Source organism: Neovison vison, chromosome 6, assembly GCF_020171115.1.
Source record: "Neovison vison isolate M4711 chromosome 6, ASM_NN_V1, whole genome shotgun sequence".
NCBI classification, from domain to species: domain Eukaryota; kingdom Metazoa; phylum Chordata; class Mammalia; order Carnivora; family Mustelidae; genus Neogale; species Neogale vison.
This window is the reverse complement of record NC_058096.1, coordinates 162,491,984-162,519,156: the sequence shown is the minus strand read 5'-3', so window position 1 is coordinate 162,519,156 and position 27,173 is coordinate 162,491,984. Positions and strand designations below refer to the sequence as shown.

The following is a 27,173-nucleotide window of genomic DNA, read 5'->3' as shown; positions in this document are numbered from 1 at the left end:
CTGCGTTGTTCAAGGGTCAATTATACCTTCCTTGAATCCCAGAAAATACAGAAATTGAGGAAATTGAGAAGAACAGTTGTTTGATGCCAAGTAACTTGGCATCAAGACCTAAGTGTCCTAAGACCTAAACTTATTAGTTGTAGGCATGTGACCTAACCTTTGGGCAGGACAGTTACTGCATGTGCCAAGTGGGAAGCACTGTGAGAACTAGCAGTAGGGTGGCCGGGTGCCCAACAACCAGGCCTGCCACTTTTGCAGGGGTGCCTCCTGCTTTCTCTGCCAGCAAGAGATATGATTCTTTCAAGTGTAAAAACTACATGCAAGTGTAAGGGTTATTTTTTTTCATTGTTTCCTATGAAATCTAGCTGACGTTTTTGCTGGAAAAAGTCTAGGATCTAACATTTTAGAAGGGATTAAATATTCCTGTGCAAGATGGAAAAAATTCAGGAAGGAAGCCAAAAAAACAAATACCCTGAAGAGACTTTAGAGTCAAGAGGTGAGGGTGGAAGAATTTGACACAAGGGAAAAAGAAAAATGCAGAGCTACTGGTGATGTGTTTGTAACAGGAGGTTTTCCCATAGAGGATAAATCTGGACTTCCCAAGGAAAAGCTGCATGTCAGGCCTCAGGACAAGAAGAAAAAATGTTAGGTCAGAGGAATCTTGTTGCTGACCACAAGGGGTCACAATGCCTGAGGGTGGGCCAGAGGACATAAACATAAGGTCTGCACTGCCAAGCAAAAAGGATGCTTTGGCACATATGTGAAAGCAAATCTGCCCACACTTATGAGCCCTTGCAGTCACCTTAAACTTCCCCTGATTTTCCTGAAAATGAAGTATGACAGAAAAAAAGCAGTTATGATATCCTGTGAGTGTTTATACCTTTTCCCTTCCCTAGGAGTGTTCCTTATCTACCAACTCTGCCCCAGGCTTGTATATAGTGTTGACTTATGAGGGGGTGGGAGTACAGATATCAAGTTTGATTGCCTTCCAGTGGAAAGGGCAGATGAGAAGGGAAGAGCTCTGGGAATGGAGGAGGGGGCAGAGAGGAAAGCCAGGAGGGCTTTCCAGAGGAGGCTTGGGGGAAGGAGCCACAGTTGGGGGTCTCGGGGAGCTCAGCTCACAGGAGATAACTCAGGTTACTTCCCTATAGATGTTGGAGCACCTGCAGTAGAGGGAGACCAGGTGTTGGTCTATGTTGGAGGTCAAGACTTGTAACTGAAAGGAAAGAGAGATAAATAGCTGCATGGAATGTCAAAGAACGTGATTTTGGTGTCTAAATGAGGCTTAAAATGCTGAAATGTAACAACCAATAGAAAGTACCTCAAAACACACAAGAAGAATGAATTTCTCAGAAAATTGGCTGGTATAAACAAGAGAACTTTGTAATTTAAGGGAGAAAAACATATGCCCAGATAATGCCTTCAGTCTACATAGAATTACAAACTGCAACTACAATATATTTAGTTGAGAGGGTGCCCAGTAATGTACAGGTGAACACAAGAGTGATGAGACATAGGGACTTACATGGCCTAGGATATTTCTGAGTTGTTCCCATATAAAGAATAAAATTTATTAGGGCTTTGAATGACACACTTGACCAGATGGACTTCACAGATATATTCAGAACATTTCATTCCAAAGGAACAGAATGCATATTCTTCTGGAGTACACATGGAACATTCTCCAGTATAAATCACATACTGGGTCACAAATCGGGTCTCAAGCTATACAAAATGATTGAGATTATGCCACGCATATTTTCAGACCACAATGCTTTGAAACTTGAAGTCAACCACAAGAAAAATTTGGAAGGAACACAAACACATGGAGGCTAAAGGGTGTCCTACTAAAGAATGAATAGGTCAATCAGGAAATTAAAGAAGAATTAAAAAATACATGGAAGCAAATGGAAATGAAAAATGCAACAGTTTAGAACCTTTGGGTTGCAGCAAAGGCTGTCCTAAGAGGATATATATAGCAATACAAGCCTTTCTCAAGAAACAAGGAAGGTCGCAAATATATAGCCCAACCTTACATCTAAAGGACCTGGAGAAAGAACAGCAAATAAAGCCTAAACCAAGCAGGAGACAGGAATTAATAAATGTTAGAGCAGAAATCAATGAAATAGAAACCAAAAAACAGTTGAAGAGATCAACAAAACTGTGAGCTGGTTCTTTGAAAGAATAAGATGGATAAGTCCCTGGTCAGGCTTACCAAAAAGAAAAGAAAAGACCCAAATTAATAAAAATCATGAATGAAAGAGGAGATACCACAACAATACTGAAGAAATATAAACAATTTTAAGAATATATTATGAGCTTGGGGCACCTGGGTGGCTCAGTGGGTTAAAGTCTCTGCCTTCAGCTCAGGTCATGATCCCAGGGTCCTGGGATCAAGCCCCACATTGGGCTCTCTGCTCGGGAGGGAGCCTGCTTCCTCCTCTCTCTCTGCCTGCCTCTCTGCCTACTTGTGATCTCTGTCTCTCAAATAAATAAAATCTTAAAAAAAAAAAAGGAATATATTACGAGCAGCTATAAGCCAGCAAATTGGCAATCTGGAAGAAAGGATGCATTCCTAGAAACATATATAAACTACCAAAACTGAAATGGGAAGAAATAGAAAACCTGAACAGACACATAACTAGCAAGGAAATTAAATCTCCTAACAAACGAGAGTCCAGGGCCAGATGGCTTCCCAGGGGAATTCTAGCAAACACTGAAAGAAGAACTAATACCTCTTCTTCTGAAGCTGTTTCAAAAAATAGAAATGGAAGGAAAACTTCCAAACTCTTTCTATGAGGCCAGCATTACCTCGATCCCCAAACTAGACAAAGACCCCACCAAAAAGAATTACAGACTAAATTCCTGATGAACATAGATGCCAAAATTCTCACCAAGATACCAGCCAATATGACCCAACAGTAGATTAAAAGGATTATTTACTATGAGCAAGTGGGATTTATTCCTGGGCTGCAAGGGTGGTTCAACATGCACAAATCAATTGATGTCATACACATACATTAATAAAAAAAAAAAAAAGGACAAGAACCATATGATCCTCTCAATAGATGCAGAAAAAGCATTTGACAAAATACAGCATCTTTTCTTGGTTAAAACTCTCTGTAGTGTAGGGATAGAAGAAACATACCTCAGTTCATAAAAGCCATATATGAAAGACTCACGGCAAATGTCATCCTAAGTTCAGGAAAATGGCAGAGATATCCACTATCACCACTGTTACTCAACATAGTACTGGAAGTCCTAGCCTCAGTAATCAGACAACAGAAAGAAAAGCCATTAAAAGCAGCAAAGAAGTAGTCAAACTTTAACTCTTCACAGACAACATAATACTCTATGTAGAAAAACCCAAAGGATGCCACCAAAAAATTGCTAGAACTGAATTTAGCAAAGTTGCAGGATACAAAATCAATGCACAGAAGTCAGTTGCATTTCTAAACATGAACAATGAACAAGGAGAAATCAAGGAAAAAAATATTCAATAGAAAGGAGGACAGTCTCTTCAATGAATGGTGTTGGGAAAATTGTATAGCCATGTGCAGAAGAATGAAACTGGACCAATTTCTTACACCACACACAAAAATAAACTCAAAATGTATGAAAGATCTAAATATTGAGACAGGAATCCAACAGAATTCTGGAGGAGAACACAGGCAGCAATCTCTTCCACCTCAGCCACAGCAACTTCTTACTAGACATCTCCAAAGGCAAGGGAAGCAAGGGCAAAAATGAGCCATTGGAACTTCATCAAGATAGAAAGCTTTTACACAGCTAAGAAAACAGTCAACAAAACTAGAAGGCAACTGACAGAATTGGAGAAGATATTTCAAATGTCTTATCAGATAAAGGCTAGTATCCAGAATCTATAATCTATATATCAAACTCAGCATCCAAAAAAAAAAAAAATCTAGTCAAGAAATGTGCTGAAGATATGAACAGACATGTCTCCAAAGAAGACATACAAATGGCCAACAGACACATGAAAAAATGCTCAACATGACTCAGCATCAAAGAAATAAGGATCAAAACCCAATGAGATACAATCTCACACCAGTCAGAATGGCTAAAATTAACAACTCAGGAAAAAACAGGATGCAGAACAAGGGAAACCCTCTTACACTGTTGGTGGGAGTGCAAAACTGGTGCAGCTACTCTGGGAAACAGTATGGAGGTTCCTCAGAAACTTGGAAATAGAGCTATTCTATGACCCAGCAATTACACTACTGGGTATTTACCCCAAAGATACAAATGTAGTGATACAAAGGGATACCTGCACCCCAATGTTTATAGCAGCAATGTTCACAATAGCCAAACTATGGAAAGAGCCCAGATGTTCATCAACAGATGAGTGGATAAAGAACATGTGGTATATATCTACAATGGACTATTACTCAGCCATCAAAAAGAATGAAAGCTCACCATTTGCAATGACATAGATGGAACCAGAGGATATTATGCTAAGTGAGATAATTCAGTCAGAGTAAGACAAATACCATACGATTTCTCTCATATATAGAATTTAAGAAACAAAATAGATGAACATAAGGGAAGGAAAAAATAAAATAAGATTAAAATTGAGAGGGAGGCAAAGCATAAGAGATGCTGAACTCCAGGAGACAAACTGAGGGCTGCTGGGGGGAGATAAATGGGGAGGGGGATGGAGTAACTGGGTGTTGGGCATTAAGGAGGGCATGTAATGTAATTGGCACTGTGTGTTACATGCAACTGATGAACCACTAAATTCTGCTTCTGAAACTAGTAAAAAAGAAAAGAACAGAAGTTATTAAGTGAACCTGAGGTGTAATATAACAATAAATCCATAAGTGGTCCTCTCCCAAGGTTGAGGGAACAGCCCAGTGATGGCATTATGGAACTAGATAGGCTTTGGCTGTCTTCCCTTTTAGCCATCATCAGTATGTTGGTTTTCATCATGGTCACAAGGTGGATAGCATGGCTCCAAGCATTATATCTTCACACACTCTTGTCCAAAGGCAGGGGAGGCTTCTTGTCAGAGTCTCTTTATATTAGGAAGGAAAACCTTGCCTGTAAGTCCAGATTTACTAGTTCATTCCCTAACTATTGGGAAGACTAAGAAATAGCACCTGGCATTGCTGACTTCCAGAGTGAAAAATAAGCTTTTAGAGTAGGGAAGAGGTAGAAACCAGGCAGGGAGTAAAGACACTACATAGCAGTCAAAGGTAATAGATCTTGTTCTGCCTGACTAAAGTTTGCAGTAAGCTCTGAGTGTAAAAAAATGCACACAGTGGGAGATGGTGAAAAGGCAATGGAATGTGCTGAATGAAGGCATTCAGAAAGATCATGGTAGGTTTTGATGATGAAGGTCAGAAAAGACAGGTTAAAATTTAATCAGGGTAAACTGAAGGTCTTGCATTCTATTTAAAAAAAAAAAATCACAAAAGTACAGGCAAAAAAAAAAAAAAAAAAAATTCTGACCAAATGAAGCGTACATGGAAAAAGCTGGCCCATCTCCTTGGCTACAAGTTCCAAAGAGCTAAAAAGGCTCGGCTGCCAGAGCAGCTTATGTAACCAGAGGCTGCAGGAATAATGTCCAGAACAAAGGGGCATGACCCCAAGGCTTCCTGGGCTACCTCTCTTGCCCAATCTCTGTCTCTGGATTTTTTTTTTTTTTTTTCACCTTCATCCTTTGGTGTCACACCCTCCCTGCTCAGAAAGCCCCTTTGAGAGACTGCTCAGCAGATCCCATCCCTCAATGACTCTTGGTCAAGTGCTTGCTTCTCCAGCCTTTCCTGATCCCATTCCCCCAGGCCTCAAGTAAAATGGACCACTGCTGCCTTGTTTCCCGACCTAACTCCCAGCACTTACTGGGTCTTGCCTCTGCTCATCTTGAAGCTGGACCCAAGCTCAACTTGGAGGGCTGGGAGGATCCCTGACATCTGCATGGTGCGTGACATCCATGACCTTCGCTGGTCTAATGGATGACTGTGCTCCAGCTGTACTGTGACATGCTGAGAGCGGTGTCTCTCATACTCAAGGGTACTGTGAGGACACACGACGGGGGAGGCAGAGGGGATGTTTTAGACTGGTAGTGAGGCCACTGCACCAGTTCCACAATGGATTCATAAGACAGTGACCAAGATGTAGAGTGCAGACCAATTAGGAATAGTCAGAAGGTGAAGGCAACCACACCTGCTTTTCCAAGGCTCTGAAGCTGTGCGATTCACTAGGTGGGAAGACAGCCTGGCTTCAGGAAATGACCTTGAGTTTAGCATTGTCGGTTTAGTGACATCCAAAGGAAGATGTCAGGGTATTGGTTTTGTGAGTGTTCTGTGAGCTGGGAAGGAAACCTGGGCTGGGAGTAGGGATGAGTGTATGTATGCTCTGCACACAGGTGGTGGCTGCCGCTGGCTCTGTGCCATCTCTCACAGGGAGAGTGCTGTCCATGGTAGCCGCCAGCCACCTGTTGCTCTTTACATTTAAATTCGTTCACATTAAATCAAATTAAAAATTCAGCACTTCAACTGCACTAACCACATCTTAAGTGCTTATAAAACATTCCTGTTATCTCAGAGTGTTCTGGCGGGTGGTATTGATCTAAGTGAAAAGAGAAGAGGGCCTGGAGTTGACCCTTGAGGATTGTTTCCAGAAAACAGCGGGCACAGGAGCCCTGAGAGGGCTCTCTCCTCCCAGGAGAGGTGGGAGGACTGGAGGGCCAGGTGAGGGGTCATGTCATAGTCACAGGCAGAAAGGAGTTAGTGGCAAGATGTCCAGTGCAGCTGTGAACGCATCAGATGAAGATGGGAAAAACAGCCTTGGATTTAGCCACATGGCAGCTGGGTGACCTTAGAGGGAACTCTTCCAGTGGGTTCACTGGTCAGGAGCCACAGTGGGGTGGTTGGGGAGTCAGAATGAGAAAACAGCCAAGGGAGACCATTTTATTGACAGGTTTGGCTAGGAGAGGGAGGAGGAAACTGAAATGTCCACAGAGGAGAGAGTGAGGGTAGGAGGTAGAGAGGAGGATTTTGTTTGTCTGTTTAATGAGAGAGCGTGGGATGGTTAATAGCCTAAAGAAAATTCCAAGAATTTATTCCCTAGATACACTCACACATTCAAAGTACACCGTGGTTTAGGGGACTAGTTAGCGAATTGTCCCATGACAAACCCCATACACATTCAAAAGAAAGAGAATTTTCTACAATTCCTTATATAGGACTATCTCCAAGATTTATTTTGCAAGATGCAGAACAGGGTATATTATGCTACCCTTGTATTAAAAATAAGAAGGATATCCTCAGATAGCATATGCTGATATTTGGCATGGGGGACAAAACTTATGAAAGAATCATCATGAAACTGGTCATGTATTAAGAAATTTCCTCCCAAGATGAGGGACTGGGGGATGAAAGTGGGAGTGAATCTTTATTAATGGTATTTTTCTAGTGCATGATTCTTTTAAACTATGCCCATGTATTTTAAAAATAAAAGTATTTTTCATAGTCACTAGGACAGAGTTTGGTTGAAAGAGAGAGAAGTTAAATAATCAGGAAAGGTAAACCACCTCCTGCTTTTCTGGCAGGACCCCTTGGCCTTTGATTACTTCATTGGGCTCTCCGTGAAATCGGGCATATCTTAATGTAATGAGTTTTTGTGATATTCCACGTTAACCATCCCATATTGTCTACTGGTGGATAACAAATTATCCCTGAGCAATAAACACTGGCTCTCTCACAGTGTCTGTGAATACGTACATGCCTACCAGGGTGCCTCTTATGTTGGGCAGAGCTGCAGGTGTCCCAGAACTGGCTGGGCTTACACCCATGGCTAGGAGCCTCAGGGCCCAGACATGAGTTCCTCACCATGTGGGACTCTCCACATGTGAGGGCCACTCCCAACAGGGCAGCCAGCTCCTGTCAGAGCCAGTACTCGAGAGAGAACGCACCTGAGCCAGAAGCCAGTCTCTTTGTAACCTAATCTCCAAAGTGACATCCTCTCACTTCTGTTGTGTCGTGTTGTTGAGCAGTGAGTCGCTAGGTCCAGCCCACACTCCAGGAGAGAGGGTTCCACAAAGGAGTCATACCAGGGACTGGGACCACTGAGGGCTAGCAGAGGATGCCCACCACTATATCCCCAAATTCACCTCAAATGAATTCTTCTTTATATGGTGATGTTCTATTCCAGTTCATCAAAAGATCTTTTGCATCCTGAATAAAAGGGAACTCCTGCATTCATCACTGTAACCTTTCCTATAACCTTATAGCCTCAGAATAACCAGCTGCTATTTTGTCATTCTGCAGTAATACTTGAGGGACTCCCATCTGTTTTTGATACTTCCTGAATTCTATCAGTTTGATAAAATTTGGAAAGTTTGATAAAAAAAAAAAAAAAAAAGGAAAGTACCATCACTTCACCCTCCAAAATCACTTCGGGGACAGAACATTCTCCCCTATCATGTAAGAGACAGGCCTTGATTTTAGGAAATGCACGCTGATGTGTTTAGGGGCCAAGGGGCTTATGGTCTGCAACTTACTATCAAATGGTCCCTCCTCAAAAAACAAAAGAGAATAATGAAGCAAATAGGGCAAATGAAAGCAGTTGGTAAATCTGAGTAAGAGTATTTCTGACTCCCTAATACTGTGTGTGCAATTTTTCTGTAAGTTTGAAGTATCAAAATTTAAAGTTTGAGAAACAGTTCTCAGATCCATCCCCAGACCTGTTAAATGAGAATTGTGAATGGGACCAGAAAAACTCATTTTATGAAAGATCCTCAGATACATTCTGGTTGTCAGTCAGCAAGGCTGAGGGCCGACTACCTGAAAGTCTGTGTCATTCTTAAAGCTGCCTGTGTAGAGCATCTGAATTTGCCAGTTAGACTTTGCTTCCTCGGGTCCCCGTGGTAGTCCCATGGCCCATTCCCTAACTGCCGCCCTTGGTTCTCCTCCAGCTGTAGAACTGGCCCCTTGGAGGGATGGGTTTTGGTGACAAAGGGGGAATCTGACAGTGCAGCCCAGGGAAGAAGGGAGACTCCCAAGATGTGTTGGTGGTCACGGTAAAGGGCAGAAACACTGGGTCTCAGCACAGAGTGGTGCAGAAGCCCTCTCCAGCCTGGCTTGTTTGGCTCCAGTGCCATACCTCAGAGCTCTCAATCCCCCCAGTGACCAGCCCTGCCCTTGGGAGCCCACTCTGCCTCAAGGAGGCCAGTGGGCAGACAGACAACATCCTACAGCTCTTACATCGGGTCATTACTTGCCGGTGCACAGAGGCCTGCCTATCCTGCGTGTGGCAGTCTAGAGAAGCTTCCAGGAGTGTGCCTGCTGTGCCGTGTCTTCAAAGAGCAATAGGCATGCAGAGGTGTAGGTGAGACCCCGGGACTAGAAGCTGCTGCCAGGTCGGTGTGCTGGAGAGGTCAGGAGAGAACCACTTCCCTCTGAGCTCCCTGCACACCAGCCTGCCCCGAAGCAGGGTAAAAGGGCCAGTGAAGATGGCAGGACGGGGCTGGAGGTAGGCTCGGAGAGGTGGACTCGAGGTCCAGTCCAGGCGTATCCACCGGAGCCAGAAGCGCTGGGGTCTCCCGCGCTCCCCCAGGGGCTGCAGCTGCTTCACAGCATTGAGGTAGTTAGCAGGTGCCACAGTGACCTATTTTGGGTGGGGTCAGTGGGGCTCTGCTGCCCTGAGGACCCGGAAGGCAAGAACTCAAGCCCTGTGGGCGGGGCTCCCTTCTCAGTGGGTCATTACTGGTGGTGAGCCTTTGCCCCGGATGAGGTCTTTGTTTGGAAAGAACTGTCCTCGCATTGTGTGGAGGCCCTTCAGCTCTGACACACCCACTGTCTTGTTCTGTTCAATTTCCGCTTCGTGCATGTTTTCCGCTTGCGGTTAGCCCTCACTTCCTCCCAGCCCGGTACAGCTGGCTGCTGCACTGTGCATGCTGGGGGAGTGTCTGGCTTTTCCAGCACACCAGGACAGTCTTGGTACTGGTACCAGTTCCTTCTTGAGGCGTGGTGGATCTTGGTTTGCAAGCTGCTTTTGTTAGCATCAAGGATGTCTTACTCTTCTAGTGGTCTTCAGGCCCTTCCAGTTAAGCCTACAGAAGTTAAGAACATTTACCCATGTGCTTTGCCACATGCTTACCCAGAATGCTCGATTCAAAGGGGGGGAAATGTACAGTATATACCCACAACCTGCTGCAACTGGATGATTCTTGATTTGGTGCATGCTTGGTTTTTGGCTTGTCCAAAACAACTTATGGAAACACTGATTTGCTTCCCCCTCCTAGACCCATGAGAGCAAACTGTGCCTCAGCTGCGGTCTTTGCTAGATGACACAGAATCACCCCACAAACACCTGGCCATGTGCACCTAAAACATTTATCCCATGCCCTCTTAACAAAATGACCTGCAGATCATTCAGGGTAAGAGACAAAAATCATCTGTATATTATTACTTTTACCAGGAGCTTCCCTGTCAGCAAACAGCTTATCTCCTATGCCATACACTGTTCTTGGCTTCACGCAGGGAAACGGCAGTAATGGTAGAGAAGGAACTAAATATTTGAAAACATGTTTAATTCAACACCTATTAGGTAGATCAGTTCATGTTTCTAAATAGCAAAGCAAGGAGGCAGAGTGACACTCCAGATACTGGGACCTGCTTAGAAAGCTAAGTCCACAGCCACGTGGCTTAAGCAGGATTGTGCTGGCTGACAGCTCAACCCAAACTGTGACTGTGATCTCTTCCAGAGGTGGCACTAAAGACAGCACTGATCACACGGGCTGGACTCCATCCTTCTAGAACTTTCCAGATTCTGGAAAGCGTGTGATGGAAACAGAAGGAAGCCTTTGCTGCTCTCCCAGCATGAAATGCAGTCACATTTTGGGACCTGGAAGCAGTGAGTGGAACCAGGAGCTATTGGAATGAAGTATTGGTACTAGCTTCTTCTGTGCAGTGATTTCTAGGAGCCTCATGAAGTGCCCTTTTACCACTTCTCCGCCTATTTTGTGTGCCCTTCTGAATGCAGTATGCAGATAAAATGGCAACGTTTTAGTCCTAGTTTTTCTTCTTTCTGAATTTGTAAAACTTTTTTTTTTTTAACCAAAAGACACCTGAATTTAGTAATATTGGCCTCACCCAAACAACCAAGAACATCTTCTAAGTCCATTTGTACATTGTGCATTTAGGTCCTAAGAACAATAAGAAAGTTCATATTCCCATTAGATGGACAAAGTGAACCTGTGGTGTTGCATTTAAAATAATAAAGTAGCTATTATTCTACTTCTGCTATCTTGGAGAGAACACAAAAGAGCCTTTGGAATAGGGTCATGAAAAGGGTAAGCCCATGCATTTGTTCATGCTGCCTTTCAGAGCCTCCCCTGATACCTGGGAGTGCTGCTCTTCAAGGCCTAGAGGGGTACGTGTATGACTCACTGAGGGGCTTACCTAGGATTGGTTTTGTAATTAATTTCAGTGAAACTGTAATCATTGCAATTTAGAAAACCCCATTTTGGCTCATGTAACACCAACACATACTGGGCCACATCTCCCCTGGGGCACATGCACACTTGGGAGAAACCTCAAGGGGTCTGACTAGACTGTATGTGGGGTGTCAGTCATTAATGCTCTCATTTCTTCTTCATCTAAACTCTGTGTTCTGGTAACACTAGGTTCTTAGATGTCTTTGATCTCTAAGACACATGTTTGCAAAAAAAAAATCCTTTCTTCCTCACAGAAGCAGTGAATTTCATGCCTATATTATACCATAGTCATGAACTTAAAAAAAGTCATCTAGTCTGCTTCTCACTCCACCTGTTAGAAAGTCTGACCTGGACCCTGCCCCCCCCCCCAGAGGAAAGTTAATGGAAAGATAATCCCTGGGACAGAGGTGGTTTGGTGCCATGGATAGGTTTCAATGGCACCAACTAGGACAGCGTTGTGTCACTCCAGTTCTAGATTTCAGGACATGCTAGACAGCCTAAATGTTCTCACGACCCTAGGACACAGCAGTGAGGTGTGTTTGTGTGTTTGGTGACATTCTTGTCACCCAAAATCAGCCATCACTGCTGGTTACGGTAGCTGCCACTCACCCAGGAGGGAATATAAGGTGATGGAAAGAAAAGTGAAGTAAAAGATGGAGGTGAAAAGCAGGAATTTTTCCATTTAATGAGGCTAATAGATGAGAATGAGTAGGCCTTAGCTGTTCTGAGGGAAAGGGATGTCCAGTGAATGAAGGCTAGAGCCCCACCTTCCACTGAGGGTGTTTTTGTTGGAGAAAAAGATCAGGTGTGATCGAGTAGATCATCCCTGGCTCCAGCTTTGCCCAGGCTCCTCCAAAGGGGCGCTGATGGTTGCAGTCCTGCTGGCTCCCAGCATGGGCACCCAGGGCAGCCGTTCTTACCTACTGGGGACGGGACCCTACCCCAGCCCTCACCCACCCGGGGTGAGGGGAACATACCAATGTCTTAGGCAATGGAGGCAATGTGGCCTTGTCAAAATCGCAGAATGTTACAACTATTGGTTGGGTTTTAGTCATATTATTGGTTGTGAACTATTAGATTAACAGAGGATAGAGATGTTTTTGTTTATCAAAGAGCCATCCAGTGTTTAGATGGGGAGAAACAACCTCACTGCTCTGGGAAGATCCTAAAGATGGGGGGGGGTGGCATGTGCTTTCTCTGCGGTCTGAAATTGAGCATGCATTTTATAAGCATCTTTCACAAGATGCTTTGGTGATGGGTGAGGTATGTCTAAAGGCTGGAACCACTCTGCAACAGACAGGAGCCCTTTCCGTGCTTACACATACCCCAGACCCCCATGGCAGCCACACAGAAGGGGTACAGATGCCTCTTGGGGCAGTGAGGCAGCTCGCCCTGTGTGATCATGCCCATTCATCCTGCCCTGTCACTCCTTGTTAGTAATGATGGCATTATTTTCTTAGATTAAAGGTTATTCCCCCTTAATATTAGTGAAAAATGTTTATTTTAAATTGAAAAATATCTTTGGTTGAAACCCTGCTGTGGGGCATAGACTGTCTCCTGTATTTAATTCAGTGGACTGTTTACCTCAGCCCTTTATTTTCTAAACTGTCTGGGTTTCTGCTTTATGGCACAGTGAAATCCTGCCCCTCCCGCTCCTTGACTCTGGACTCGGATGAAAGGCTGGGCTCCAGGTTCCCTCTGACCGACATCCACACCACCCACTCACCCTACAGTCGAGGTTCTGTTAGAGACCTTTGATTTCTCTTCCTGGGGCTCTTACGCCTTTGTGTATCACCTTGACCCAACCAAATTGTTGAAGTTTCAGTTGCTCAGTCCCTAAATGCCCCCCAGCCATGGCTTTCAGTGAGCCTATGGGGGTTTTCTTTGGAGGAACCGTGGGTGCTTTCTGTCCTTTCTCCTTGTCTTCTGCTCCACTCACAGCCTGAGCCCTGGAATGCCCCTGCTATCCACCTAGCACCTGCAGATAAAGACAATGCCTTGCCTGGTCAAAAATCTCTCTGGGTCTCATCTCCTAAGGAACCCCAGTGACCTGTGTGTAAGCTTATGCAGGGAGAGAAGAACACTGCCTCCCTCCTTGGCTCCCAGGGCTTCCAGACAAAGAGGGAGTTAAATCCTGAAGCCCCAGCACATCCTTCCTACAGTCAGATCAAGAGCAGGCCAGTTCCTGAGTAGGGGACACTGTGACAGTCTTATCCAGGAAGTGCCTCCTGCAGACACTTGGTCATCTGGGTGATCGGAAGCACAGGAGCCCTGTCTTGGTAAAGTAACATCACTGTGTATTTAGTATTGCAGGTGAAGAAGAGCTTTCAGATTAATCCCCCTCCCTCTCTTCTGACGTACTGCCCAGGACCATATTGTAGCAGATGGAATGGATGGAGGGCTGCCTCCTGCACAACACGGCAGAATAACATCATGCCTGGAGACCTAGTTCTTTCAGTGAAAGGTGCCATTCGAAAAGGAACTCAATTTATAAAGGAAATTTAGTTATTTGTCCCCTGATTTGAGGCAAACTGACCACCATACTTTTTTTTAAAAGATTTTATTTATGTATTTATTTATTTAAGAAAGAAAGAAAGGGGGGTAATAGTCAGGGAGGGTGAGAAAGGGGGAAGAATCCCAAACAGACTCTGTGCTGAGTATGCAGCCGACACAGGGTTCGATCTCATGACCCTGAGATGGTGACCTAAGCCGAAACCCAAGAGTCAGACACTTAACAGACTGAGCCCCCAGGTACCCCCACCATATTCTTTTTATGTGATTATTAACGAAAACGCAAAATGCTTTTTTCCCCTTTCTCATACAGAATTGGTGGCCCCTTCATCCGACTTATGTGACTTGCCAAGGGCTCCCATTCTGTGTCTTCCTCACCCTCCCTTTTATCCCCTGCTTCTTCTGTGGTCATGATATGCACTCTGTGGATGGCCGTTCCAGAAGTACTGAGTGTCTTATCTATATATTCTCTTAGAATAGAGAATTCAGTGGACTGAATTCCTTAGAATTAGAATTCCTTAGAATTACTCATAGCTTGCTTTTGATCTCAGGGACTCTGGCTCTTGTTATTTCTAATGACATTTCTATTCCACATATTCCATCTGCGTTCTGACCTGACCCCCATGGCAGGCAATGGAGACGGCAGGGTTAACACCTTTGGCCCAGGCTGCTGCTGGGCTGTCTCCCCTTTGTGGATGTCCCCAGGCACTCCAGGGCCCAGCCATCCTTCTTCTCTACACTTGGGTCTGGGTGTTTCCGAAATGGATCCATTCAGTTCAGCTGCCTTTTAAGCAACATCTGTTACCAGTTTTCTCTCCTCATCTAACGAAGGAGACATCGCTTATTTTAACCTTGGTTGTTCCTGAATAATGTATGACTGTCTGTACTCCCCTTTCTGTCTGTACTCTTCCTTTTCTGTGCTAAACTGCACTTTGTTGCCACATTTAAGTCCTGGTTCTTTCCATTTTCCTTCTTGGAGGGGCTCTCCTTAGCGGTTCACCCATCGCTAGCCTTCTTCCCGTGTTAGAGCTGTTGGAGCACTTGTGATTTTGCCAACTAACATTCCCACAGCATTTCCCACATTCGCTGGCTCGTGGGCCCTTCAGAGGCCTTTCCGTTTAAAAAAAGAGGAAAAAAAAAAAGCCAAAGATGTATGCCTTCTTAAAAAATTTAACTCTTAAAACCTCTTTCCTGGCACTGTAAGCAACTTTGTAAAACCTTGCTTGAATTTGTGCTTACAGGTCAGGAGAGGGGTTAACGTGGTGGGTTCTAGAGCCAGACTCTGGTGGTTTAGAGACTTAGCAGAAGCAGAGACTCTGAGCCAGGTGGGATGGGAAAAAAATTGAGACCTTACCAAGAATCAGAAAGATCTCAGCAAACCTTCCTGAGATGGAAGTGCAAGCCAGCTGACCCTGAGTCTCCCAGCGCAGGGGGCTAGGCGTGACATTATAACAGCATGAAACCAGAGATGCAGCAGCAGGCTGGCCTCAAACCTCCTGGGCGCCATGTGACCTTGGGCAGGCTGTGTGACCTTGGGCAGGATTCTCAGCCTCCCTGGGCCTCGATTCTGTCTTGAACATGATGACAATGTGATGTTTCTCATAGGGTGGTTCTGAGGAGCAAATGAGTAAATAGATAGCATTTAGAAGAGTGTCTGGTATGTATTGTGATGTAATTGTTGGTCACTAAGTTACACAAAAACAATAGAATGAAACAGACATTGAAAGTGAAATAAATAAAGCAGGAGGGAAAAGAGTTTGGATATACAAGCAGAGTTAGAAGTGCAGGAAATGGGCACGCGGGGAGTAAGTTGCCAAGAATGACATGAAGCTGGTACAGAGAACATGCCTAAAGCACGGGGCTAGCGCTCTGGACACACCTGCCTGTGCTCCACAGTCCCTGCAGAACCATCTCGTTGGAGTGTGCCAGTCCCAGGCTGAATGCCCAGGTGTCGGCAAAGGGTCTGCTGCATTCATCGCTTGGTGATCTCATGCGAATTTTGGATAAGTGAGAGGATCGCATTTAGAGACCCATACCTCATAAAAAATACCAGAACCCACTATGTTAGGGTCCGTGATCAAAGGAACGAGACTGACACAAAGCGAAAATTAAACAAAGCTTAATTTCGCGCCACGCGTCGAAATCAAACTGACTTGTAGGGGCCATCTCTTACGAAGAGAAGACGATGATGACCCTGACAAGGTCACTCCCAAGAAGGCTGCTCTGGAGGAGGCCGCTCCGCAGAGGAGGCCACTCCAGATAAGGCCGCTCCCAGGACGAGGCTGCTGCTGACGAGGCTGCTCCCCAGACAGGGCCGCTCCTAAGAAGAGACCACTCTGGACAAAGCCGTTCCCAGGACAAGGCCGCTGCTGATGAGGTCACTCCCCGGATGGGACCGCTCCCCAGAATGATGCTGCTCTGAGGCCGCTTGCGGCGGCGCCGTGGCCCGGAGCGGTGAGGCCGCTCGTGGCAGGGCTGAGGCCAGGGTGATGAGGCCGCTCGTGGCAGGGCCACCGCTCGCTATGGCGAGGCTGCTGGCAGCGAGGCTATTCGCTGTGGCACTGCTGCCTATGACTACGATGACCAGGATGACCACGATGTTCCCTACGACCACGATGACCACGACGCTCTGACTCTCCCGAGGACTACCCTAATGGCTTTCCCAATGGCTATTCTAACTCCTATTCTAATTCCTACTACTCCAATGGCTATTCTGACTCCTCCTACTACTCCCCCCACCCCAGCCTCACAGACTAACCTTTATAGAGGTGGTTGAGCCCGGTCCACACACAAGAGGCCAATGGGATTTCAACTCACCACATTAAATATATGCGCGCCCCACTGATTGGATGTCTCCATCCGGCCTGGCCCTCTCCTATACCCCGGGTTTGCAACTAAGTTCCTCTGGCTAACCAGGCCCTTACACACTGATGGACTGTGGAAGGACGGAGGCCATGAGCAGCCCAGACGAGGGCCTTCTGCACTTCCCAAACCCAGCGAGGTAGGCCGGTCTCTCATCGATTTCACTTTGTCATTTTTGTGTGCATTCAGCAGCTTGTAGCCACCTATAGAACTCCATAGCTTTAGCAAACACATAATTTTTGCAGCCCAGGTTTCAGAGATGGCTGTGGCTAATCGGTCGTACTTGGCTCTCCGATTCCAGAAGCATCCAAATTAGTGCATATCTGGGGATGGCTGGGAAGCAGGCCTTAGGCTTCTGCAGGCCCCTCACACTCTATAGAAAATAGTTTGCATTCTCAGGCTATCTATGGAGTTTTCCTTCCAAGAGCCTTTAATTTCTGCTTTTGGAAATTTAGTTCTGAATCTCAATTACACAGAGAAAGCAGGACCCAAACAATAATTTTAAAAGTAGATAAAATTTTTTTAATGTTAAACTTTACACTCCCCAGGGTCAGCCTGTGCAATTAATGAGCTCGTGGGCTCTGGAATGTCACCCTTTGGGTGAGCTGGGCTGGGCCACCAGGTCCTGAAGCCTCTTTAGAGCTGGGTTTTTTTTTATCTTAGAGGGTTTTCGTTTCCAGCTGGGATCAAGCTGGTCATCCGCAGCCTTCCTGGTGGCCCTTGACCCTGCTCCTCCCTCCACCTCCCAGCTGTCATTGCAGACCCCTGAGCCAGAACCACACCTGAGGGCTTGGGGGAACCACAATTCCTGTTCCCACTGAGCCACAGGCTTAAGGGGCCCAGACCTGCATTGCTACCAGGGCAGGTAACTGGCCTCTGAATGACATCCTGGGCCTTCTGACATAAAGCTCACACTGCAGTGTGCTTTTTGGGACACCATACATGTGCCCAACAGACCTGTGATCCGGATAGTGATGTTGCCTTCAAGAATATGAGTGTGTCTCCTCTACATACCCGCGAGAAAGGAAGACTCCCCGGTTCACTGCAGTCATGCCGAGCTCTGGGCTGAACAGTGATCATGCCGGCTGCCCCAGAGCTCCAGGCTGTGGTCCCCCTTCCACCCGTATTGGCGGGATGCAGGCTCTAGCTCTCAGGGCTGTGTCGTGGGCTGTGGGGACAGAGCCATGCACCCTCTCCAGAGAGTCCACACTGTGTGGGATAGAACATCAAAGCAGGAAAACCCCTCACACAAACATTGACAAAAGCAGATGGTGTGTGTGGAGCACAGGAATCACGGTGGAAGGTAAAGGTGACAGGCAGCCCTTCTGGGCTGAGCGACCTGGGGCTGAGTCCAGAACCTCTGGGAAGCCTCTGTGGTTGCATGTTCTTGTCCCCTGTTTTAAAACCCGGCTTGGGCTGTGTTTGGATGACGACGTTGAGGAGTGGGAGGCCGGCACTGGCAGCAGGAGGTGTGCTGGGCAGGTGGGGTGAGCAGGGCTCCATGGAGGACTGAAGACCGAGGAGGAGCACAGAGGCACCCACCATAAGGGCTCCAGTTCTGATCTGAGCAAGCAGGTGGTTGTGGCCCCTGAGATGAGGTGACTGAGAGAGCAGCTGGCAGAGGTGAGGACATGGGACTTAGAACGCTGGCGTGTCTAATGGTCAGCAGACCTCACGTTTTGTACGTTTTGTCAAATACAGAGGAACCGGGCCACCCCCAGAGGGAGAGGTGGCATAGGCAATGCCCACAGGACAGCCTGAAGGACACTGCCCCTGCTCTTCCTGCCCTTCCCCCACTACAGTGGGGCTTGTCACAGCCTGAAGGCCTTGCCAGGCCCAGGGCAGAGTTGGAGTGTTTCATCATTGTATTTGCTTGTTTGAGGTAAGCTTTCCTCTAGATGTAACAAATAAAAAGAGTCTTGAGGCACCTGGCTGGGTCAGTCAGAAGAGCACACAAGTCTTGATCACTGGGGTTGTGAGTTTGAGCGCCATGCTGGGTGTAGAGATGACTTAAAAAAATTTTTGTGTGTGTGAAATGTCCCATTCTTTACTTTCTTTTTCACCTGAACAGCCAGGCCCTTGCTTAATTTTGCCCTGATTCTAGCTACAGGACCTCAGACAAGTTGCTTAGCCTCAGCCTTGTCAGTGAATGACACAGAGAAGACCTCGCTTGTGCTAATGAGGGATGCATGGACAGGGCTGTGCCCAAGGGAGGCTTCCAGGCCTACTTCCTGCTCCCTAGAGCTGGAGTGGCTTCCTTCCACCCCACCTTCGCCTTGTGATAGGCTCGCCCTGGGGGAGCCAGTTACATCAGCCTGGAGGTGGGGAGGGGGCCGTGCTCTCGCAGTTTTGCTATCACCAGGCCTCCACATGCGAGGCCACAGGCAAGATTCATGGGAGCTGGGTGCCACAGGTGCCGTTGCCGGACTGAACAGGCCCAGGAACACAGTGCCTGTCTGAGCGCGTGCGGCCAGCAGCCAGCCGCATGGCAGCCTCTGAGCTCTGCACAGAGCCAGCTCCTGGCCAGTGAAGCTTCCAGTAAACAGGAAGAGATGAATGCACAGGCTCTCTCTGTCCTTCAGCCAGGAGCTGCCCAAATAGAGTCTTTCTGTGGGTGGTTGTTGCTCTTGAGGGGAAGGGGTAATGGAGTAGCTGCTAACAGATTTCCTATTGGGCAATAATGTAATCCATTGGTTGTGATTTCCTGAGTGCTGTGAATAGTAAGATCCCGGAGCTGACTGCGGGGTCAGCCAGAGGGAGTCCCTGCTACCAGCCCAGGAGGGGGAAGGGGCCGTCCCAGGTCTGTGGAAAGCACTGCAGGTTTCAGGAAGCACTTCTGTGCTTCTCTGCAGGGAAAAATGGATCCGATTATGTGTCCTTTCTTCTGTTAGGCCGTGCATTTGAACAACACACTTCATGATTAGGTTCCTCTGATAATCATTACTAATAATGATGCAAGAAGTCAGTCCGGGCTTTTTAAAGAATTATTCGGAGCATGAGTGTTTTAATGAGTCATGATTGGGGAAGATTTCATTCTCTTCATTCTGATGCTTTTTGTAGGGAAGAAGTTAGTGCTATTACCTTTCTTATATTTTTAATAAGACTTTAAGAATCTCTAAAGAAGTCAGGTTTGTTTGTTTATTTAGGGGATAATGTTGCTCCCTCCCACCGCATCCCCCTAAGCAGGGCTGCTAAAGAGCAGAGGCAGCCAAAGAGCTGGGCGGCTGCAGGAGGCAGCCTGGTGCCAGAGGGCTGCTCTGTGCCTCCTGGCCTGAGCCCACAGTGTGGCCTGGAAGGGACCTGCTCATCCCCCTCCATTCCAGCTTACTGATCTGTGAGAGATGGCAGGCAACAAATCAGTCTCCCAAGTCAGGAGAAATTTTAAGGGCTTGTTAAAATTCAGAGACCTTGGACCCCACTACAGACACGGAAGTTAGCCGTGCCTCAGGGAGGGGCCAGTGAGTCGGCATTTAAGAGGCGCTCCAGACTTTTTTTTTTTTTTTTTAATTTTATTTAGTGACTTGACAGAGAGAGAGAGAGCACAAGCTGGCAGAGTAGCAGGTGGAGGGAGAGGGAGAAGCAGGCTCCCCGCCGAGCAAGGAGCCCGACATGGGGCTTGATCCCAGGACCCTGGAATCACGACCCGAGTCGAAGGCAGTCACTCAACCAACTGATCCACCCAGGCGCCCCAGGCTCTTAAGTGGCCACAGGACTGAATGATTATCAAGGTCACGGTCTCCCCCAATAAGGGAAGAAGATGTGGCAAGCAGAGTGGACTGGGGCTCAGCCTTCTGGCTCCTCTGCACCAGAATGGTGGGGTTAGGGTTCTTTTCCAAGTTCATGACTGCAGATAGAGGAGGTCTAGCCCCGTGAGTAATGGACAGCAACTGGCTTACCTGAGAGAACCTGTCTCAAGGCGCGGTGGAGGAATGGCGGAGGCCTGCCCGTTTGCACAGGACAGGGCTGGCTGTCACTCACTGACCTCAAAACCAGTTTAAGTCTCCTTCTGTGGCAAGCAGGCTGCTGCAGCTTGTTTCTTCTAAACTGCTGCAGTGTTTCTCTGGGCTTGAGCCATAGGGTCTGAAGTTCTGCTTCGGCCACGGGCTACCATGTCCGGCAGGGAGGACAGGAGATGCAGGAGACGAGCCAAGCATCTGCCCCCCTCACAGCCAGGATGCTCAGCCCTACACTGGCAAAGGCCTGGGGAGCACAAGTCTTCCCATCCACCATAGGTCATGTTTCCTGTGGGGGTCAGGACACTCCACAAGGCAGATCAGGCCCTGAGGGACCCACCACTGAGGGGAAGGGCTATGGGCAGGCTTGGCCAGACCCAGCAGAGGGAGGGGCGTGGTCACTGCACTTGTAGAGACAAGTACTCCTGCTGCCTGGGCTGGGATTTGACAGGATGGTGGGGTCCCTGGCCAGCATTCCTGCCTTTGCTCCCAGTAGCGCAGCTCAGGGTGGATAGCCCATGACCTTCCATACATCCCCTGTGCTCAGGAGCCACCCTGAGCAGGGCAGGTGCCACAGATGGGGTGGTGGGTTCTGAATCCCTCCCCGGTCCTGAGTGAAGCTCCTACCTTGGCCTGGGTCATCCAGGGGAGAGGGCATGTCAGACAGAAACCTCCTCCTGGCCACTGTGGGGCAGGACGTCCCCTCTCAGAGATCTGAAGACAGCTCTGTGGTCCTTCACCTGTTGGCAGGGGGCCTCCCAGCCATAGCCACACACACAATGGGAGAACAGCTTGCACCCTGCAGGGAGCCTCACAGGCTCCTTTGGACCAAAGCCCGCTTTGATTTACCTCCCCATGTGGAATGCTAGGGAGGCCTGGCCAGAAGATTCCATGACAAGCTAGGGAATAGTTTATCCTCATTCTAGTTCTAGTTTAGTTAATGTTATTTAGCCTTTAATTTCTTATGGCTGCTTGTCAAATCAGGAAATAGACTCATATTCTCTCTCACAAAAAGACATTTGAAAAGGTCTCATTAAGTGTTAATTGACATCAACTAGAAGAGTCAGCAGTGACCTTATGATTGTGTTTTACATCGGCAGTTAACAGGGAAAGTGGCCTTGTTAGAGGACAAGAAGTGCTAGTAGCCACAGAAAAGGGAGCAGATGCACTATGTAGCTTCCGGGAGACTCTCACATGGCCTGGCAGTTACTGCTTCTCCAGCCCGGAGAACTAAATCAGGCGGTCACTGTCACCCTGGCAGGCCGAAGGCTGTGCAGACCCTGCAGCCGTGGGGCCTGAGGCTGGCGTAGGCCCCTGTGGGGAGGCTTGGGGAAATGCTGTGGCCTGTGCAGCAGGAGCTCACTGGTCCCTGTGACCCACCTGCCCCCTTCCCCATAAAAGCCATCCCCTGAAGCCTGTTCCTATGTAGACAACGGGCAGTCCCCTCTACAGCTCATGGGGGGAGGGGCAGCCACCAGACTCAGAGAAGGTGACTGTCCGGAGTGAACGGGGGTCCCCCGAGGTACTACAGATCTAAAGGATTCTCACTGGGTGAAACAGGGTTGAATCAGGAGGCAGAGGCATTTGATTCCAGAGTATGAATGGGACTCCTCTCCCTGAAACAGAGAGAGCATGGCATTGTGTCCAGCCCTGGGTGGTGCTGGGGGCCCCCAAGAGGGACCAGCTACCTGGAGCAGCGGCAGTGCTGGTGCTCAGAGCTATGTCTTTCCCAGAAGTAAATAACTGTTATCAAAAATCAGTGTGTGTATTTTAAGCCAAATTCCAAAGGAGTTATTCATTTTTTTCAACAAACAGGGCAGAGCTATAGTCATATTTTCCAGCACCCACGGGACAGAGGGGGTTGGGAGCTATAGGGTTCTCGGGGACAGGCAAGGGGCGCCCCAGGACTGGGAGCAGCAGGACCTCCTCACCCCCAGCTGCCTTGGCTGTGGGCTCCTTCTGACACCTCTCTGCGAGCCTAACAGGCTGCCCCTCCGTCTCGGCCTGGCTCTCTGGGAGATTTCATAGGATGGCCCTGATGGCTCTGGATGGCTCAATGGCTCAGAATGGTCCTGTGGCCCTAGGGTCAGAGGCCTGGTGAAAATGTCTGTTGTTTTGGCGTATCTGCTCTGGGCCAGGGACTTCATGTTCAGTGACCCCCGTGTCAACCTGGCATACATGCACCGTGGCTGCCCACATGCAGATGTGGAAACAAAGGCTCAGAGATGTCCACTTGCCAGGGTCACCAAGTTTACAGGCACAGAGCAAGGACTTGGCCGCAAGTCAGTGCTCCAGGCCCCTGTTCTGCCCTTTCCCCTCCCTCCTGGCCCTGGGGATCCAGGGAGGAGGAGATTCCGGCTGCTGTTTCTCATTTCTGCCTCAGTAGATTCCCCACTGGGCTAGGAGGTTCACACAACACGATGTTCCCAGCCTATGCCTGCAGGCTCCCATCTCCTCAGGGTCAGAACCGAGGGCTCTGCACTCTGGGGAGACTGTGGGCGGTGTCAGAGCACCCCCACTTCCCGGCTTCTCAGGCCACAGAGTGTGCTGTGATGGAGCTCAAGGGACACCACCACCCAGGGCCTCTCACAGCCGGAGCGGGAGTCTGTGTCCCTCCCTCCCGGGGGCCACCATGTGAACTGGCATGGCTCACTCCTTGTTCTGTGTTCTCTCAACAGCAAATGAAGCTCATGGCCCAGAACCTGAAGGAGGACTCAAGGGAAGGCAATAAGGAGGAGGAGGCCTGAGCGCCCACCCGGGCCGCCCTGAGCCGAGGGCAGAGGGGCACCTGGAGCAACACGGCAGCCCCTGAACCCAGACCCAGGGCGTGGCCACAAGTAGCAGCAGGCCCCTTCTCCCCTCTGCGGTGTCCCGGTGCAACCCCTCCCAGTCCCAAGCCCAGCCTGCCCCTTCCTTCCTGTCCCTGCAAAGGGCCCCCATGCCCTTGCAGCAGCACGACCGAGGCCCAGAGCCTGGCTTGCGGTGGACCGCTGCTCCCTGTGCGCCCCTCACAGCGGTGGTCAGCCCTGGGGGCTGGGCAGCGGGTCAGGGTGTGTGCCCACCGCACCACCAGCGGGCCACCAGCAGGCCAAGAGCGGGGGCTTCCTGCGGGGCCTCCGTGCAGAGGGACAGGGGCAAGCCAGTGTTTCGAGCACCTGGACAGCTCCAGATACCTCTTGCCTGGTTCTCCTTTGCAGTATGTGAACAGACCCTTTCTCAACAAAAACCATAGTAACTGAGCTATTAAAGGTGACACGTACCTCTCTGACTCCTGCTTACCGCACGTGGACTGAAAAGGCCCTCCTTCTGAAACGAGCCCTAGTCAGGTCATTAGAGCTCTGAGCTGAGAGTGGGGCTCTGCTTGAGGCTGGGCACCTGTGTGCCACTTCCAAAGCCTGTGGCCAGGCCCATCCAGTTCTCGGGAGGTTCTGCTGCTGCCACTGGAGCCCGTCCCCTCGTGGGAATGCAAGGGCCCCTGGGGCTGCTTTCATGCCCGTGGCACCTGGAACCCTGGTCTGGGCTCACCCCCACAGAAGAGAGCTTCTGCCCAGGGGTGCCATCCGCCCCCTGCCTGTGCCCAGAGGGCAGCACACACCTCTTTCACAGGCACAAAGGCAGTAACCCTGGAGCTCAGGCTGCTCCCCTGGCTGTGTCTTACCTGGTCTGACCACAAGGACCACCCAGGAGGGCAGAACCTGGCTCCCTTTCCCTGCCAGCTCTCGGGCTCGCCTCGTGCAGCAGTCGGACCCTCTGCGCCTGGGCCCATGTTCCTCACAACGGGCCACCACAGACCCATGGGCCCTTCCTTCCACCGGGGAAAGAACAGCTGGGGAAAGAGGCTGAGGACCTTCTAGTCCTGTCTGCCTCAGGAGCCCAGCGCCTTGATTCTCTCCTGCACCTCAGAGTGGAGATGGCCTCAGTGGGCCCGTTCAGCAGTCGGCTGGAAGGCCTGACACCCCCGTCTGCCCCTCAGTGTGGTCACGTTGGTCCTGCCAGACTGCTCAGTCAGCATGGACCTCTCTGAGTCGGCTCTACCCAACTGCTGCTTGGTCTGTGGCACTCCAGGGCCCGACTATCCAGTGGTGGTTCTAGGCTTGATGAAGACTTTCTAGAACATGCTCAGGTTCTGAAGCCCTGGTGAATGGCCGCCACCGCTGTGGCAGTAAGCCGAGTCCCCAGGAGCTTCCTCACAGTCTAGCCCGAGGGCTGTGTTTGCTGCAGAAGGGGCAGGTGTCGATGGGGTCCTTGGACCAGCTCTTGGTCTCCCACAGGTCCTGACCATGAACAGGAGTTAACTCCCTGCCCCTGGTCTCCCAGCTGCAGGTGGCCGCTCTCCGGACTGGCCCTCCTCACCCTGTGAGGTGCCTGTGCAGAGCCGGGGGGCCCTGCACTGGAGGCAGTCTCTCCCAGGAACCTCCCTGTGCCCTTCCCTGGTACCACCGGCAGAAGCGCAGTGCCTAACCAGGGTGCAGCCTGCCCTGTTGGGGGCAAACGGTGCCTCTGGGGTAGGCACACAGGACTCACCTCCACTGGGGCCACAGGGACACAGAGGCTAGACGTGGGATCAGCCAGGTTGTATCAAAGGGAGGTGGGGGGTAGGGGGTGCTGTGTAGGTCTGCTGGCCCCAGAGCTGCTCCGTGCCTTCTAGCTTACGGAGGGTACTCAGGAGCGGACATGGGAGATGCCAGGACCTTTCACTGCTCCACTCTATGGGGTCCCATATCCTCCTGAGTGGAGAGAGACATGGAGGACCACACTGCCCTGTCCCCACCCAGCACTGCTTGCCACAGTCTGGACCCTATGCTGCTTCTCCCTCCACTTTTCTGCCCGCTGATTTGTTCTCTTATTTCTGGCCTGACCCCTGCCTACAGAGCCAAGCCATAGCCCTGCCCCACCTCATGCCCACTGCCCCGGGCCTCCCTGCTCTGTTCCCCAGTTCTCCCAGTGTCCCTGAGGACGGCAGCGAGTGAGCACCCTGCTCCCACATCTGCAGCCCACCCGTTCCCTAGAGCAGGCATGAGAGGAGGCCCCCACCTGCCTTGACACACTTGGACTCCGGGTCGCCGGCCCCAGCCTGGCCATCCCATGAGGGAGCAGCACCAACGCGGGCCCCAGCAGCAGCTCCCCACGGGTGGATCAGGCTCAGAGGAGCAGGAACCTCAGGAGTCCAGCCCCGGGTTTCTCAGGGGCGGGCAGAGGGGTTGCCCACACTGTGGTCAGCAGAGGAGGTGGAACCTGAGTGTCGGGACCCCAGGCCTAGTCGGCCCTGGCTTTCCTGGAGGACAGCGAAAAAACACTTCGGCCCCAAGGGGACCATGGCCCCCGCTGGGCTGGAAAGGGCCGGGGACTGCTGCCCCAACTCGCTAGGAGGTTCTGCACACCCCACTGGGGAAGGCACCCAGCAGTCTCTCCCCATGGCCGATGCTCCCCACCATCCACCCCACTCACCTCGCTGAAGCCCTGGGATGCTGATTGTCCCTAAGCCCATAGATTGTCGGTGGGCCTTGACCCTGGTACGGTTTGGCCATGGCCTGGATCACGCCTTAGCCCAACTCTCCTCACACCCCCCGTGGGACATCTTTGGGCACCCCAGCAGACAGCCGGGCTGTCACACGCCACACAGGTGCCACAGAGACCCTGGAGTGTCATTCTGATGAGGCCCGGGGTTCTGCTGGCCGAGTCCAGCCCCTGGCTGCTGCCTTGGGGAGAGGGAGTCAGACAATGTGGACCTTCCTGTCCCTCCTGAAGGCCTCACTGCCCCACTCCTCAGCAGCAGCTCAGACGCTCAGACTTGAGGACAACTCTTTATATTAGTGGCTTAGGGGAGGAAACCAGAAGCCAGGATACCTAGGGATACCCAGCCCTACGATGAAGCTGGAGGCCAGGAGCCCACTGCCCTCCCTGACACACCGCACGGGCCTCGGTTTCCTTATATTGTTCTCTTTTATAGATGAGGAAGCTGAGGCACACAGGGTTCCCCTAGCAGTGCAGCCACTCTCCACACTGCTCGTGGGCCTGCAACTGCCAGGATACTACCACAGCCGGCACAGAGCTGTCCGCCTCCCGCGCTCTCCTCAGCAGCTCCCACGCTTTCTCCCCCAGGAAACTAGCCACAGAAGGAAGAAGGCCTGGGATCCTCCAGCTGAGTTACTCCAAGAATCCCACGACCCTGCGAGGACAGTACCTGGCCCCAACTCTTGGCCAATAGCAGGCGACAAGGCCAAGTCTGAAGAAACAGGCCAGGCTTGGCTCCCTGTCCCCCACGCTCCCATTAGGGGGGCTTGAAGAGTGGGGGGCATGAGCCAGGAGCCCCCAGCGCCTCCAGGAGGCCACCGGAGCCTGGAGGAAAGATGGGGCCCCCGAGCCAGGGCAGCTGTGTATCCTTC

The 27,173-nt window shown here is 49.8% G+C and overlaps 1 protein-coding gene across 6 annotated transcripts in view; it reads left to right on the top strand.

Annotated features, from left to right (window-relative positions):
• ANO10 (anoctamin 10) overlaps positions 1-24,055 on the top strand; it is a 247,735-nt gene extending 223,680 nt beyond the window's left edge. For 5 of the 6 annotated variants that reach the window (XM_044252830.1, XM_044252829.1, XM_044252826.1 and 2 more), the window contains one exon: positions 23,466-24,055. In XM_044252830.1, the coding sequence (XP_044108765.1) occupies positions 23,466-23,534 (69 nt within the window). In that variant the 3' untranslated portion in view covers positions 23,535-24,055. Of the gene's footprint in view, positions 1-10,729; positions 11,040-23,465 lie in introns of those variants that run through there. The other variant, XM_044252828.1, reaches the window with a different exon arrangement.
• Positions 24,056-27,173: the final 3,118 nt, after the last annotated feature.